Below are 15,745 nucleotides of genomic sequence, written 5' to 3' on the forward strand. Positions count from 1 at the left end.
ATGAGGGGTGTGAAAACAGGAGCTGACATCAGATCACCAGCCTAATAAACTCTGATATGGCTATGTCTGTATGGGGAGTTGAATCCTTGTAGGTCTCCACCTCTATGTGCTTCAGAGTCATTGCTGTGGAAAAGCTTTTCTGGAAAAGTCTGGGGCCTGCAAGGAGAATTTATAAGTTGAGGAATCTACTTAAGAATGAATATTAAGAGTACCGCAATACCTTGATGGCAGTTGCTCAAAGGAGCATTAATGAAAGAGTTACTTACCTTCAGTAACGATGTATCTGGTAGACACACAGTCTAGCCGCAGATTCCTTAACTTAGAATATCCCCAGGTGTCAGACTGGATCCGTGAAAGTTTTCCGCAGCAACACCTCTGCGCTCCGGGAGCAGCACTGCACGGCTCTGCCCTGACGTCGTCCACGGACGTGACGTCGGGGGAGCCAAATATGCCCCTTCCGGCACGCTGACGTCAGTTTTCAGCAGAGAAATTTTTCCGCGCCACAACGCGGAGGCACCACCAAAAACTGTGAGAATATGTTAACAGTGTGAAAAAGTTATGAAAAAGGGAAAGAAATTGAATGGTGAAAAATAGAACCATAAAGGACAGTGCCAGGCACTGTACCTTGAAAACTAGTACAAGGAAAGAGCAGAGCACCACAAAAGCGAAGGCAAAACTACCTTTGGAGGTAGATGAAGATGTGAAAACAGCGTGGCAGACGAGAGAAAGTTCGCACCATAAGGTATAAGTGTGAAGGACAACAAGTCCAGAACATAGGAGCAAGGACAATTCACCACAAGACGTCACCAGAATGAGACGTCATAACCCCAATAAGAGACCTATAGACAGTGGCAGAGCCAAAACACTCGTACCAAGGGTTAGCAGGGGGGATAAAAGACCCCAAGTGATGGAGAAGGGGAGAGCGGGGGTGGGAAAAAACATGAATAGATCCCACACCGTACAATCCAAGCCTAGGGTGGGAAAGGTCACATGACATATGAGCATACCGCCCAATCACGAGAATGGGAGGAATAGAGCAATGAAAGCAGAATGTAGCACTCTGTATCGGAGTGAAGTGAAAATGTCACCCTGCAGAAGGGTCAAGCCACCCATAGGGAGGCAAGTGTAAAAAGCCCAACCTGAAAATGTCCTTGCAGAACAGGGGGAACGGTCGGGCGTTAAGGAATCTGCAGCTAGACTGTGTCTCTACCAGAAACATTGTTACCGAAGGTAAGCAACTCGTTCATCTGATAGAGAAATCTAGCCACAGATTCCTTAACTTAGAATAGATACCAAGGCCATACCCATAGAGGAGGCGCCTGTGCGACTGAACCCCATCAAGTTCCCGAGGGAAGGTAGACGTCAACAAGGTGACGAAACACAGTGGGGACTGCAAGCCAGCGCAGCCACACCAGACCTTGATGCTCAGAAAAGAGCAGGAAACACTGAGAGGCAAAGGCACCACAAGCCAATCAAGAACAGCATGAAAACCCCCGTATGTATACCGGGGAGAGAAAGGAAACATATACTAGTGATGTCAGTGTGAAAAGGAAAAGTCATGACTTCGCAAGAAGTGGAACTGAACCTAGGGTCTGATGGATCCTCAGGATCCGGCGTGCTGAAAGAAGTAAAACCCCGAGAGATGGCAACTGGTATGACAGAGTCAGCGCATACCAGTCCAGTATGCACAATAGTGGAAAAAAGCACTGTTGAAACTTGCACCAGCTAAAATATGTGGGACAGCATTGGCAGGATGCCAATCCATGGCGAGAAAGCGCTGGTAGCACCAGAATCGGAAAACACGCCAATATATAGTCAGTCTGCACCCAAATCAAGAGTACAGTAAGAATGATAGTCAAGTGGAAGACTGGAAAATACACTAGCATACCGTGTGGACGATAGAACCACACGAAGTATAGCAAAGACCCTCCTGAAGGGTGTGTGAGCAGCTCTGATGCGAGAGACACAATAGCAAGAATGCAACCGGCAAAAAGGGGCACCATGGAAGCTGGACACCCATATAAGAGCTGGTAGTATGAGCAGAACGGGTCAAGGACCACAGACACCGAATGAAGGAACGTTGCCTGCTCGATTCTATTGTATAAGAGCACAGAGCAGATACAGAGTAAGAAGAAATACGCTCCAAAATGAAGCGCAACCCAATAAAAGACTAGGGTACGCGAAAAGTACCAACAGTCATGTGCAAGCAGAACTGGACAGGACAATGTCCAGGCCCGTAAGCGACATCAGCCCGTCGCCCGGGAGGAGCAACGGTCCCCCGCAAGACAGATGAGGAGATGGAGCTAGACATGATAGTGGAAACAGTCAGGACCAGCCTAATGGTCCAGGGACCCAAGAAGCGAGTATCCTGAAGAGAACACTCCCCTTGAGAGTGTTATAGTATGAACCAAATGCAGAAATGTGGAAAACACCTGTGCGGAAGCAGCAGGGAATGTGGAAAAACTCCTGTTGGGAAAAAGCCCAGAAAACGAGGGCACAAGGCAATGTACAGCAGAGACGTACATGGCAAGGCCGGCACCTTCAAAGACAAGCCCATTAAGAGCTGAAATACGAGAAACTATTACCCAACCCTTAGAGAGGAGGGGAGAACCAACACCACATAAGCAACAACGCAAACACCCTATGATAGCAATTATACCAGGGTGCACTCCCAGTTTTCGCCAACTCTAATCAGCAGATTTTCCCCTGGTGCAAAACGATGACAGGGCATCAGCCGTGCAAGAACCGTGCCTGAACTGAACAGAACAAGGGCCCCAAGGGATAGTGACTGGCAAAAGAAGAGCAGCCATTATGGACAAGAGGATCACTGCGATGCTGAAAAACGCCCCCGTGAAGGCAGGCTAGGCAGAGGCCGCACGGTAAGGAACCCACACTGAGGCTTAGAAGCACTACAGAGAACTAGAGGCAACTGGAACCGAAAATGCCATAGAGCGATGCTAACATGAGGATCGTAGAACAGCAAAAAAAGAGGACAGCCTGACCCACAGAAGGATGTCTGTGAGGAATACTCCATAGGAGCGCACCAAGCCTAAGGCAGCTACCCTATAGCCAGCAAATATCCCACACAGGGTAAGTCTCAACCCCTGCGAGGGAAGTCCTCTTGGGCAAAGCACCCAGTCAGAAGAGTGAAAGGAAGAAAAAAACAGCCGTCCAGCTGTACTAAACAAAGATGGCGGAAGAACCACCTACACTATCCTGGTACTATACAAGAACCCATGACATTTTCGAAAATCAAACCAACAAGGCAACATTGTCTATGCAGAAGAAAAATACACTATACGGCAGAAACATTGTGCCGCAAGAGTTACGGTAGTACAGATATGAGGCGGGAGACCGCTGAATGTGTGTGGCTGTCAAAAAGGTCCACGCCATTCAATGGCAGCTCTTTAAGAGCATCCTGAACATTGTCTGGGAAACGACTGTCGCGCAGCCCTGCATGGCTGCGCAAAGCCACAGACTCGGCCTGGGCGCCGTCAGACGCCGATCCCACTGCAATATGAGGGAAGGAAAGACGTCGACAGGGCGTCGAGCCTGGCGCCGCATCCGACGTCAGCGCAGGAAGATGTGCAGGGCTATGCGGTGACTGGGAGGGTGGGCTGGACGGGCAACTGGGATGGCCCTCTGGGCTGTGTCCTGTTGGCATCGTATTGACTCCGGAACCGGAGTCGGTGCACGCAGCTGGCGCTGAGGACGAATCCGCCGGCGAGGACCCGACACGAGTGCCTTCCACCTCAGTGGGACCCAAAGGCCCACCAGGGAGAGGTGGTGACCCAAAGAAAGAGTGGAGTGCTTTTGAATAAGCCTCCATTTGGGCCCACGTCACTCCAACTCCCGGAAATGGAGGGTATAGAGGAGACGACAGCCGGGCGTCCCTGCCTGGCAAGGAGCAAGAGGAACGGGCCCCAACGTCACGCATATGGGACAAAGACCTCCGTGACTTACGTTTGTGCTTACCCGCCTCTGAACGACGCCCGCGGGAACAACCTCAGGAACAGGCCCAATCCCGAGAAGGAGAACGGAGGCGTGAAGGTGCAGGTCCAGACAGCCGTGCGGCTAGCAATTTCATACGACACTCCCTCAAGGACTAGAGTCTCATGTGTTGACAGGCATCGAACTCTTTGGAGTCGTGGTGCACTCCCAGGCACCACATACATATGGCGTGAGGGTCTGTGACAGACATCTGGCGCGCACAGGTCTCAAACGCTTTAAAACCTGAAGGCATCGCACACTGTTTTGTGACACCGAAGGCGTTGAAAAGGCCCTAACAACAGGCCAAGGAACCACTGGTTTTCCAGGCTCCGCATTGGGATGCGGAAAAGAAGAAAAACGGACGTCAGCACGCCAGGAGGGGCATACATGGCTCCGCTAACGTCACGTCCGTGGACGACGCCAGGGCGGAGTCGCCCCTGGCGCGCAGAAGTGCTGCTGCGGAAAGGTTTTCCGGATCCTGTCTGACGCCTGGGGATATTCTAAGTAAGAAATCTGCGGCTAGATGTCTCTATCAGATGTTTGATATTAAAGAACAGCTGCTGTCTCACCTGAAGTAGAAATTTTGAAAAGATCTAGAAAATCCATCATAGACTTTAATACAAGTTAGACGTGCATAAACATGAAGGACTGAGTGATACAAAGGTAACAGTAATCTTAGACTAATGGCAGATCATCTCACTTACCATCATTTTGTTGCTACTAAAAGCTCCTTCATAGTAAAGTCCAAATTGAGTAACAACTATGCCGTTTCCTTGCCGAAGGTCTTCTTGCCACATTCCCATATACTTCTCACCCCTGTTAAGGCATAAACAAAAGAAAAAATAATTTTTTTGTATTTATAATCTACAGCTGTGCCATGTTTGTTAGTGTCTTCCTCAAACCTACAGTATGTTTGTGACACAGGAAGAAAAAACTACAAATACTCCGATTAAAAAATACCTCTCACACAAAACAAATGATTGGCATCCTAAACATACTAACAAAACTACCACCACAGTAAGGTGCCAAAAACTAATCCTCTATTATGGCTCATGTCTGCTGTGTGTAGAGAGGAGCAGGAGTCAATAGCCTCGTAGAGGTCTTTAGTTTGTCCTACAGGAAGTAAAGTATAAATCCAACACATGGCATCTTTGAAGGTCAGGTAATAATGCCAACACAATCATTCTACAAAAGAAGATCACCCTAATCTGTGATTAGTCTTGGCTTGATTGAGCAACAGGGTTATATATAAACGCATGCAGTTTAGCATAACAGAAGGAAGAGGTTCCATAAGTCATAAATTAACACCAAATGACTATTAAATAAAAATGTTTTGTGTTATCGATAAAATAAAATAAAAGTTACTTATCTTCCGTAACGCTCTTTCTGGTAGATGCTCCTTCTGAGTGTGGATTCTTCACCTTTTGAAGTGCCACCAGAGTCAGGCAAGACCCGCTGTAAACTCCTGCCGTCCCAGAAAGTAATAGTGCCATATAAATTCACACACTCCTGAGAGCTGTCAGTTTTCCTCAGTCGCAGATCGATTGTGACGCACTGCAGTGTGTTAGTATGTGTAAAATCTAGCTTCACACCTTTTTAGAACTCTTAAAGTCCACTCCACAGAATGGGGTGAAAGGGGAGCAGTAAGGAATCTGTAGTTACATAGATCATCCACAAGAAAGATAATTAATGAATATAAGTAAGAAAAAGGTTACCTTGTAAGTATCTGTTCATAACATAAGGTGCTGTTGAGTCCTATGCTCTGCATACTCTTGCCATCTAGTTGTAGGCTCGGTTGCAACTAGTTTTTGTTCGAAACACTTCGTCACAAGACCTGTTTGGACACCTCCCATAGGCCACAATGCTCAGGGGCACAGGCTCCGCTTTCAGACTGTTTTCTGTCCAGCAGGTGAGTAGTGCAAGCGGACTGTCGTGTCAAAGCCAAGTGTATAGTGTAATGTAATATGCAAGATAGATGAAAAGAGAGAGAAACATCTGTGATCATCACTAGCATAGGAGGAGGGGCATGTGATTCTACAGCACTGCATGCTACAAACAGATGATTAAAAAGTACTTCAAATTAAGTCAAATTTTCTGTTCGTAGCATGTGCTGCTGTAGATTCACATGGTCTGCACAGTAGTTTAAGCAAAGCCAGTGGACAGATGATGCAGATATTCGGAACAACATCCTTAACACAGTATCTCTCACCATTGTCTGTTGACAGAAGAGAACACCCACACAGTAGTGTTTGGTAAATGTGTATGGTGTTGAACAAGAGGCAGCTTTGCAGGTGTCTGCTAATGGTATGTTACAAAAGAAAGCAACAGTCACACAGGATGTGCAAGCTTTGCCTTAGCATTGCAATTCTTGATGCCCCTCATAATCCAGCCTGCAATACTTGTTTTAAACATTAGTCGTCTTTTGTAAGGTTTGGCAAATACCACAAACAGCTGTTTTGGTTTACAAAAGGGCTTGGGTCCTGTCTATAAAGTACATGAGCATCCTTTTAAAAAATGGACTGTGTAAAGGCCTTGCCTTTACAGAGTTCAGTTGTGGAAATTAGATAGGCTGCCTGGGCGTAGCAGGCGTAGTGCCTCTAAGCATATTTCAACGGAGTCTAAAAAAACCTCTGTGGAGATACGCTACACTCCCTCCCCCTCCCAAAGTCTTTAAAATTGTAAAATAAGCCACTTACCTGTTGTCTGTCGCCTCCCCTGCCTGGCTGCGTTCTCCTCCCTGCTCCTCGCCGCCTTGCCTTCTGTAATTAAAAAAACACTACGTTGAACGTCTGAAGTGCGTGCGCTGGCGGAGCGGAGTTGCCCACCAAGGGTAATGTCTGACTGATGTGGAAATGTGAGTCTAGGTTGCGCAGAAATTTGGTATTCTACCTGAATGAAAGGTTCCTGAATTGTCAGTCTTTTAAGCCCACTTCTACACCATAGCGAGGTTACTGCCATTAAGAAAGCTACCTTCCAAGACGGGAAGCGGGTGGAGGAGAATAAAGGATGGATCCGTGAGGCAAGCGAGGAACATGCGGAGATTTCATATGGGGACAAATGACATTCTAGGAGGAATCACTCTCTTGAGCCTCTCCCCTCCATGAGGGACTACACTAAAGGGATTTAGAAAAGAGCAGTATGTTGCTTATTCTGCAGATACTCTGTGACTGCAGCCAAGTATAAGCGTAACACTCCTAGGTACCTTGCGCAAAAACTTAAACTATCCTGTGGTGTTAGAGCCTCAAGAAGCGCCTCTACCTTCCTCTTCAAACCACTCATCCTTAACAAAAAGAAAAGTTGTCACTGAGCCTTCTCCAGCGCCGCTCCAAAGATATGGAACTCTTCCACCAGAAGTACGTGGAATATCCTCTTCGACGGCATTCAAAGCGGAAGCCAAAAGATTCCTAAAGAACAAATTCTTATCCTAATAGGGATAGGCTCCCGTGCCCGTTGACATTGCTCCTACAACCACTGTACTTTCATCTGTTACGGCACCTCTTTACTACATAATGTGACTCTCCCTGGCTGCCGCACACACTTTTTTATTGCATTACCTTCCTGGGTGCAACTGACTGTATTATGTGACCATTCCTGATTTTTTATTTTTATCTTCTCCCTCCGACTTGATATGGTTATTGCTCCACACTTGTTTATTGCATTAACTTCCTGGGTGCAAATGACTGTATTATGCGACCATTCCGGATTTTTTTTTCTCTTCTCCCTCCTACTTGATACGATTATTGCTCCACACTTGTTTATTGCATTACCTTCCTGGGTGCAACTGACTGTATTATGCAACCATTCCTGTTTTTTTTTCCTCTTCTCCCTCCTACTTGATATGGTTATTGCTTTTTGTCCTTCCTCCCCTCATATGGTAAAGCGCTCTGATATCCCTCGGCATCTTGTTTGCGCTATATAAAACTTTCTAAATAAATAAAGGAGGTGTACACTAAGTCTGACTTTTGCAAGTATCAGAGGTAGCAAATGATACCCTGCACTAAGACCTAAAAGGGGTCTATTTATTTTGAGATGAACAAATCTTGTATACTTAGCATGCACATGTGGTAGGTTTAGGTGCTTCTTGCAGTATTAAACACACACTCTTCTGAGAGGCTGAAATGGCTAAACTCTAGGACCCCAGGCTGGTAGGATGAATAGCTTGGGGTCCTGGAGTCCAAGTTAACCATTTTGTTGAGAGAAAAAGTCCGGCGTGAGAGGCAGCTTCTTGTGATGGCTGATGGACACCCTTAGGAGTATGGAATACCAGCGATGTCTTGCCCAGGTCAGTCTACTAATTTTTCATGGACACCGGTTGCATCTTCCTCACTACTTGTGGGATGAGAGAGAGAGGAGGAAAAGCGTGTGAAAATAGCCCTGACCAATTCATCCATAGTGCATTACCCAAGGACTGCGGTTGTTGGTATCTGCAGAGAACGTTTGGTCATTTTGCAGTTGCGTAGCTGGCAAAGAGGTCAATGGCTGGGGTGCACAACATTTGAAAGTAACTTGGGAGGACTTGTGGGTGATGTTTTTGTTCATGGACTCGTTGATGCATCCTGCTATGCAGGACTGCAAAGTCGTTGTCCACCCACAGCAAGTGGTCCGCTAAGAGGTGGATCTTGTTGTGGATGTCCCGAACCCAGATCTCTTTAGACAGTGCAGAGAGCTGTGGGAAGTGAGTCTCCCATCTCTCTATTTCTGAATGCAGTGGATGGTGGTCATTTTCTCAATTTTTATGAGCAGTGTCTTCCCAAAATGCACTTGAGTAAGGCTTTCAGGTCTAGACTGACCACAAGGATTGCAGTGAATAATGTGTTGGTCCTAGTGCAAGGGGTCCAGGTGCTTTGAACAGTCAAGTGATTAAGGTACCCACCGCTACCCCTACTCCACCACAATGAGGTTTCAGTTGCAAAGATCACTTGCGGGAGGGTGCTGAGGAAAGGCCTGCAGAGGAACAAGTTGTTGCTGCACCACAATTGCAGAGAGGGCTGAGTATGGGCCTATACCAACACTAGAACTTCACACTGGCCCTCCATTTGTTAGGTACTCTTAGAGGGGGAATATTTGAAGTTTTGCATGTAGAAAAATAGCAATGCATAACGCCATCATCACAAACAGTTTCACTACCATCCTTACTGAAGGACAAGTTACTTGCCTTCGGTAACACCTTAGCTGATAGAGACTCTATCTAGCAGTAGATTCTTTACCTTAGAATTATCCCCAGGCACACGAATGGATCCGAAAAACATTTTTGTGAGCAGTACCCCTGCATGCCAGTAGGTGGCATAAATCGGCTCCAAGTGGAAGAGTCGGAAGTGACATGCAAAGTGCTTATATAGGCACCACCCCGGCCCACTGGTATGGAAAACTAGGGCCCTGAAAGGGGAATGCCATGTCCCTAGAAAACCACTTGCAGAGTGGGGAGGATGGGTGGGTCGGTAAGAAATCTGCAGCTAGATAGAGTCTCTACCAGAAAAGGTATTACAGAAGGTAAGTTACTTGTCTATCTGACAGAGACTTCTGTACGCAGATTCCTTACCTTAGAATAGATAACCAAGCAATACCTCCCTGGTAGTGGGTCTGTGAAACAATTTCATGCCAAAAGGTCCAGGCAATAGCGTATTCTGAGTATGTGCAAGGAAGCCCACGTTGCTGCCTGGCTGATATCGAGGAGCGGGACTCTGTGAGCTAAGGCATTGGTTACAGTCTTGGCTCAGTCTTGGAGAAGTGTGGCTCACTGGTTAGAAGCGGCAGTCCCTGATGCAGAGGTCTGGCCGGGGACCAGGGCTCAATTCCCGACGCGGCAGGGTCTTGGCCTCAATGTCCGCGGACTGAATAATTCTCGCCTCGGTGCCTACTCTAATCATGGGTCCCACTCTGCAACTCTGGGCAATAGCTTGCTTAATCTCCACAACGGCCCCGTTAGCGCTGGGATGCCTGGCTTCACATTGGGGGTGCCCAGTAGGGAGCATCTCACAGGGATAGCCAGGAAGGATTCCACAGCGGTATACAGCGCCAGGATGCCCCGAGATGGGGCGGCAGTGCGCTTTACAAGTATACCTACATTTAGTGGAATGAGCATGCAAACCCTCAGGGCGTTGCTTTTTGAACAATGTGTAGCAGATTTTAATGCCGAGGCCCTTGTACAGCCTTTCTTTTCTTCGCCCTGACATACCCACAAAAAGTTAGTCGTCAACTCTGAACTCTTTCGTTCGGCTAAAGTAGACAGACAATGCTCTTTTTTTTAGTCTAGACAGTGAAGTCATTCCTCTTTCTTAGAGGGATGGGCAGGACATAAAAAGTAGACAGAGTGATGGACTGGCCTACATGAAAGTGAGGGATGACTTTTGGCAGAAAGGAAGCTCTAGTTTCGTAGAACCAGCTTGTCTGCACAGATGCTCAGGTATGGAGACTAGGATGACAAAGCCTGAAGCTCACTGACCCAATAGAATGGCGATCTTGATGGTAAGAAGTCTGAGAGGACAGTTGTGCAAGGGCTCATAGATCGCACACATAAGGGACGTCAGGACGAGATTAGGATTCCTCTAAGGCAATCAAGAGAGAAGGTGAAAGCATATGTTGTCAACCTTTCAAGAACCTTTGTACAATAGGGGATTGGAAGAGGGATCACTGGTCAGGAAACCACAGAAAGGCTGAAATAGCAGGAAGTTAACCCTTTAAGCTGTCCAGTACAGAGCCTTGCTGGGCAAAGGAAACATTTTTTTAAAAAGAACCTGAGAAAGGGGGGGCGCTAGAGGGCGCACTAGCAGAATGGCCCCCTTGTGGTGAGGCTCCTGCTACCTGGGCCGTTTATCCGTAATTTATCCTGACAAACTGGACCGAAAACCTGCTGCCATTGCACCTACATGCACCTGAACCCAATACCTGACCTCGGTGAAAGTTTGGTGGTGATCTGAGGTTCCGCGGCTGAGGAACTCAGAGCTGACGTTTCCCCCGAGAACTACGGTGGAGCTGAGTGAATCGCTGTGAGCAGCGGCTGGCGGAAGGCGAGGTCGGGGATCGCCACGAGGGAGGTAGGCCGCGGTGGACGGGAGCGGATTCGGAGGAGCTACGTCCGGCGGCTTTTCTCGGGGGCGGTCTCTGGACATTACGGAGGATAAGAGACAGTGAGGCATGTGCATAAGAACCGCTGGCATGCGCTAGAAGCCCCACTGGGCTGCCGACCGCTATGAGAGCCCTTTTCTTCGGCGGCGAGATTCGGCCCTGTCATTCCCCATCCTTCAGGCAGTGAGAGTGGGCGCGCCTGGGTTTTGGCGCTGGGAGACGCGCTGTGGAGCTAGGCGCCCTGCTTGCTATTGCAGTCACTGGGAGCGGCGCAAGCGGGGGCTACACAAATTGACTGGGCTCGAAGACCTGGTGCATCCCTCCGCGCAAAGATTGTTACCATAATTTGGCGCCTCGTACCTCGGAGGGCTGCTGGTTGCAGAGTGCTGTGTCACAAGGATATATAGGACGGCACATAAAGCGGCACGAGCCAGTGCCGAGGGACTGCTATTCACAAGACCGTATATACCGGCGGTAACTCTGCCCTAGAGGGGCGGGAAGATGCGGGTCGCGATCTCGTTACAGGCCTGTTTGCACGACTAGGGGTGCTGCAAAGAAAGTGCTCAATACTTCTATACTGCCCCTGTGGTAGGTTCTGTCGTTCCTACCGCGCTCTTGGCTCGCTGGGGACGGTCAGTAGGATACCTACGAGGAGCTGGGCCCGTGTGCTGCCGGCTGGCTCTACAAGTACAGGCGATATGGGTAAACCGGACACCCGGCAGCCAAAATTTAACTTTGAGGCTGCGAAAAAGGGGCCCAAGTCGAACTCAGAGGATGCTACCTCTGACAGTGCGGATAGGCTGAACGGTCATGCTGCATCTCCAGATGTAGACATGCGACAGATTTTGCAAGAAATGCGCCAGGGTTTCGCCACTGTCGTTGATAAAGTGGACCGCATGTCCTCCAGAATGGATGCCATTGTGCATAAGGTGGACCAACATGAAGAACAGATTAAGGAGGCCGAGAGGAGAATATCGGACAATGATGATACCACCGCCAGCCATGCGGCGCAATTGGCAAGAATGGACAAGCTCTTACGCGTCATTGCCGCTAAGAATGAGGATTTGGAGACCCGTGGCAGACGCGCCAACATCCGCGTCATGGGTGTTCCGGAGTCCACAAACACTGGGCGGATGGAGGACTACATTGAAAAACTGCTGCTGAACTCCATCGGCTCTGAAGCATTTTCCACGCAGTTCATTGTGGAACGGGCGCATCGTACTCTTGGGCCCAGACTGAAACCAGGAGCCCCTCCGAGACCCATCATCGCACGCCTTTTAAATTACGGGACCGTGATGTGGCCCTATGGGCTGCACGTGCCAAACAGACGCTGGTGTACAACGGGGTGTCATTTTCTATCTTTCCAGACTTTACTCCGATGGTGCAGGAAGAGCGACGCAAATTCATTGAGGTAAAAAAGAAACTGCGTACAGCACAGATCGATTATGCCCTGCTATATCCCGCACGCCTCCGCGTGACGCACCAGGGAAAGCAGCGCTTCTTTACAAACCCACAGCAAGCGGAAGATTACCTACGGTCACTGAAACGGACGCATCGAGGAGGGAATGTCCGTGACGCGGGGCAGCAAGACCAGGAGCAAGGCGCAGACGAAGACGCTTGAACTGTAGCATCAGGTCTTGAACTTTACTCGTTGAACGATTCCGATGGTATCCATAAGTCCTGGTGGTGAACTGTGCTTAACCCGTTGGCTGCTGCCGTCGGCCATTGGCTGACGGCAGCACTACCTCGCTGGTGCTGCCGTCGGCCAATGGCCGACGCGACCGCGCCCGTTTTTTAAAACGGCCGCACTGCCACAAAAAAGCGGAAGCAGCCAACGGGTTAAGACTGCTACATGGATGTGGGACCGAAGAAATCTGCAAGGGTTCCAGTGGTAACGTATTCCAGGACCAGCTGTCCTCCCTCAGAAAGAGCCTTGTGGTCGTACAGGTCCGGAGGCTTGATTTGGGGAGAGCGGCCGTGATGCTCTCTAGAATGCCCCCCTTTGGGTATTCCCCTAAGTTGGACTATGCTTATTGGGGAGGGAATGTGTTGTTATTTGGGGTCATGGGGGGTGGGTGGGCAGATTAATCTGGCAAGTTGAGGCTGCTTCAGTGGGAGGGGGGAATGTTGAGTGATGGGCGAGGGGAGGTGGGACTGGTTGTTTGTTATGATCTGCAAAGCATTGATGCACATGATGACGCAGTAGAGGCTTATGGTGAATGTGGAGTGGCGACAACGTCACAGTCCTTATTGATTTACTTTCCATATATTGTTCTTTATTTATGACTGGCGAACCGCCTAAAGAGGTGTTAACGGTAATATCCTGGAATGTCAGAGGCCTTAATGATGCACGCAAATGTAGACAAATCCTATCATATCTAGATCGGCACCAGACGCAAGTGATATTGTTGCAGGAAACACATCTTCCCCCACAGACTAACCCCTCCTTTGCAAGCAGGTGGGCTGGAGGCAGGTATTTCTCCTCCTATTCATCTTACGCCAGGGGTGTTGCTATACTTATTAAGAGGTCTGTTCCATTCATGTTCCTTGGTCACATTGTTGATAATGCTGGGCGATATGTGATTGTATGGGGGAGGCTGGGAGATGACCCGGTCACGGTTGTAAATTGTTATGCTCCCAACACTGATACGCCGGAATTTTTCATAATGTTATGGGGCAAAATACTGGATATAGGTTCTACGCATGTGATTTGGGGAGGTGATTTTAATGTGGCATTGAGACCTGCACTGGACAGAGCAGATGGATTAGCTCACTATCATACTAAAGCCAGAGAGGCCCTGCAGGGTATAGTGGAGGAGGGGTTGCTGGTTGATGGCTGGAGACACCTGCATCCCACAACACTGGAGGGCACGCATTTCACCTCTTACACAGGGACATGGGCACGCTTAGACTATTGTTTCCTCTCACGGGGCTTGGCGGGCAGTATAGCTGTCGCGAAACATTTGGCCCGTAGGTATTCGGACCACAGTCCTGTGCGGGTTACACTGAAGGTTCCTGGATTTGACTGCCCTAGACCCAGATGGCGGCTACAGCCCACAGCCTTACTGGATACAGTATTTAGAGAGGAACTGCGGGGAGACATACTTGATTTCTTCCCACGCAATCAGGGCACTGTCGATAGCGTAGAAATTATATGGGAGGCTTTTAAGGTCACCATTCGGGGTTGGTGTATAGCGAAAGGATTTGGTTTACTACGTGACATACAGCGCACGATCCATAAGCTAGAAGGTGACTTGAAAGACCTGGAGCGCAGGATGCAGCGGGGAGATAGTGCCGCAGCGCAAGAAGAATTTAGAGCCAAGCTGTCGAAGTATGAGGGGGAAGCAGATCGAGAGACGAGATTCCGGAGTAAATATTGGACTGCTAGGAGGTATGGGGAGGGAGAGAGGCCGGGGAAGGCTCTATCAATGATCATACGGAATGCCCGAGGTTCTAACACCATCCTAGAACTTACTGGTCCCAATGGGGAGACGTGTAAGGACACTGCCCATATCATGGACATCCTCACTACCCATTATGAGCGCCTATACACCACACAGGTCTCAGGTACTCTGGATTTTGACGGTTTTCTAAGGGACGTGGCCTTGTGTTGGCTGAGCGACGTCCACAGGAAATTTCTGAGCGCCCCCCTAGAATTGGATGAGATCAAGAAAGCGATCATGTCCCTGAAAAATGGGAAGGCGCCGGGATTAGATGGTATACCGGCAGAGTTCTATAACTGCTATATAGATATAATGGCGCCGGTACTACGCGAAGTGTTTGAGGATTCCTTGGAGGTGGGTATTTTACCACACTCCATGCGTGAAGTGGTAATCACTTCTCCCCTGAAACCTGGCAAGGACTCCACAACATGCGATTCCTACCGTCCCCTGTCACTCATTAACTGTGACGCGAAGATCTTGGCCAAAGTACTGGCCAATCAGCTGTCACTACTCATGACTCAAATAGTGTTCCCGGATCAGTCGGGGTTTGTGCCGTCCAGAGCAACAAGCCATAACCTCCGTACACTTTTCTCCCTTATACAAACTGTGGCACCGGAGTTTCCTCTCTCTGCTGTGTTTTTAGATGCATCCAAGGCATTTGACTCAATAGAATGGTGCTACCTTTTCACGGTATTTCAAAAAAGGGTTTCTGTCATGTTCGGCGATTGCCGATTCAGGGAGGGTTCCGCCGCTCGATACAGGAGACCGAGACCCTCACTTCCGGGCGGAAGCAGAGTCCCGGTCTAGTTGCGCTAGCCTCTCTGGGGCCCTGCAGCGCTTCCGGGGGAATCGCTTAAGACCAGCGATTCCCGCCGGGTCGGCACTTTGGATTCTTCTCGTTCCAGGTTCGCATCTTGCGAACACTCCAAGCTGGCGGCTGCTCGAGCAGGGGACGCTTCTCCGACGGATTTCCCTGGTGTTCTGTCAGCCGGAGCCTGCACTCTCAACGTCGCGCCCACCTGACCTGCAAGCGCTGACGAGCGCCGACGTGCATCTACCTTCTGATCTCCATTCCGCTCCCGCCAGAGCCGGCACTTTTCGGCACTTCTCCTAGCGCCACAGCGCTACCAGGTACCTTACCTTTCAGCGCAGGAGCGCTTTTAGGTCCTTAGGACAAACTCGGGGGTACTGTCAACCCCTTATGTTTGCCACTAACGCGCAGGAGCGCGGTTACTTCCTTGTGCTCA

General features: G+C 49.2%; 1 protein-coding gene across 2 annotated transcripts in view; it reads right to left on the reverse strand.

The window, feature by feature from the left end:
- Positions 1-15,745, reverse strand: part of ALS2 (alsin Rho guanine nucleotide exchange factor ALS2) — a 1,284,778-nt gene that overhangs the window by 474,350 nt on the left and 794,683 nt on the right. For both annotated transcript variants that reach the window (XM_078680222.1, XM_078680224.1), the window contains one exon: positions 4,695-4,806. In XM_078680222.1, coding sequence (XP_078536348.1) covers positions 4,695-4,806 — 112 coding nt within the window. The remainder of the gene's footprint in view (positions 1-4,694; positions 4,807-15,745) is intronic.

The sequence above is a fragment of the Lissotriton helveticus genome, chromosome 3_1, assembly GCF_964261635.1.
Source record: "Lissotriton helveticus chromosome 3_1, aLisHel1.1, whole genome shotgun sequence".
Classification (NCBI taxonomy): Eukaryota; Metazoa; Chordata; class Amphibia; order Caudata; family Salamandridae; genus Lissotriton; species Lissotriton helveticus.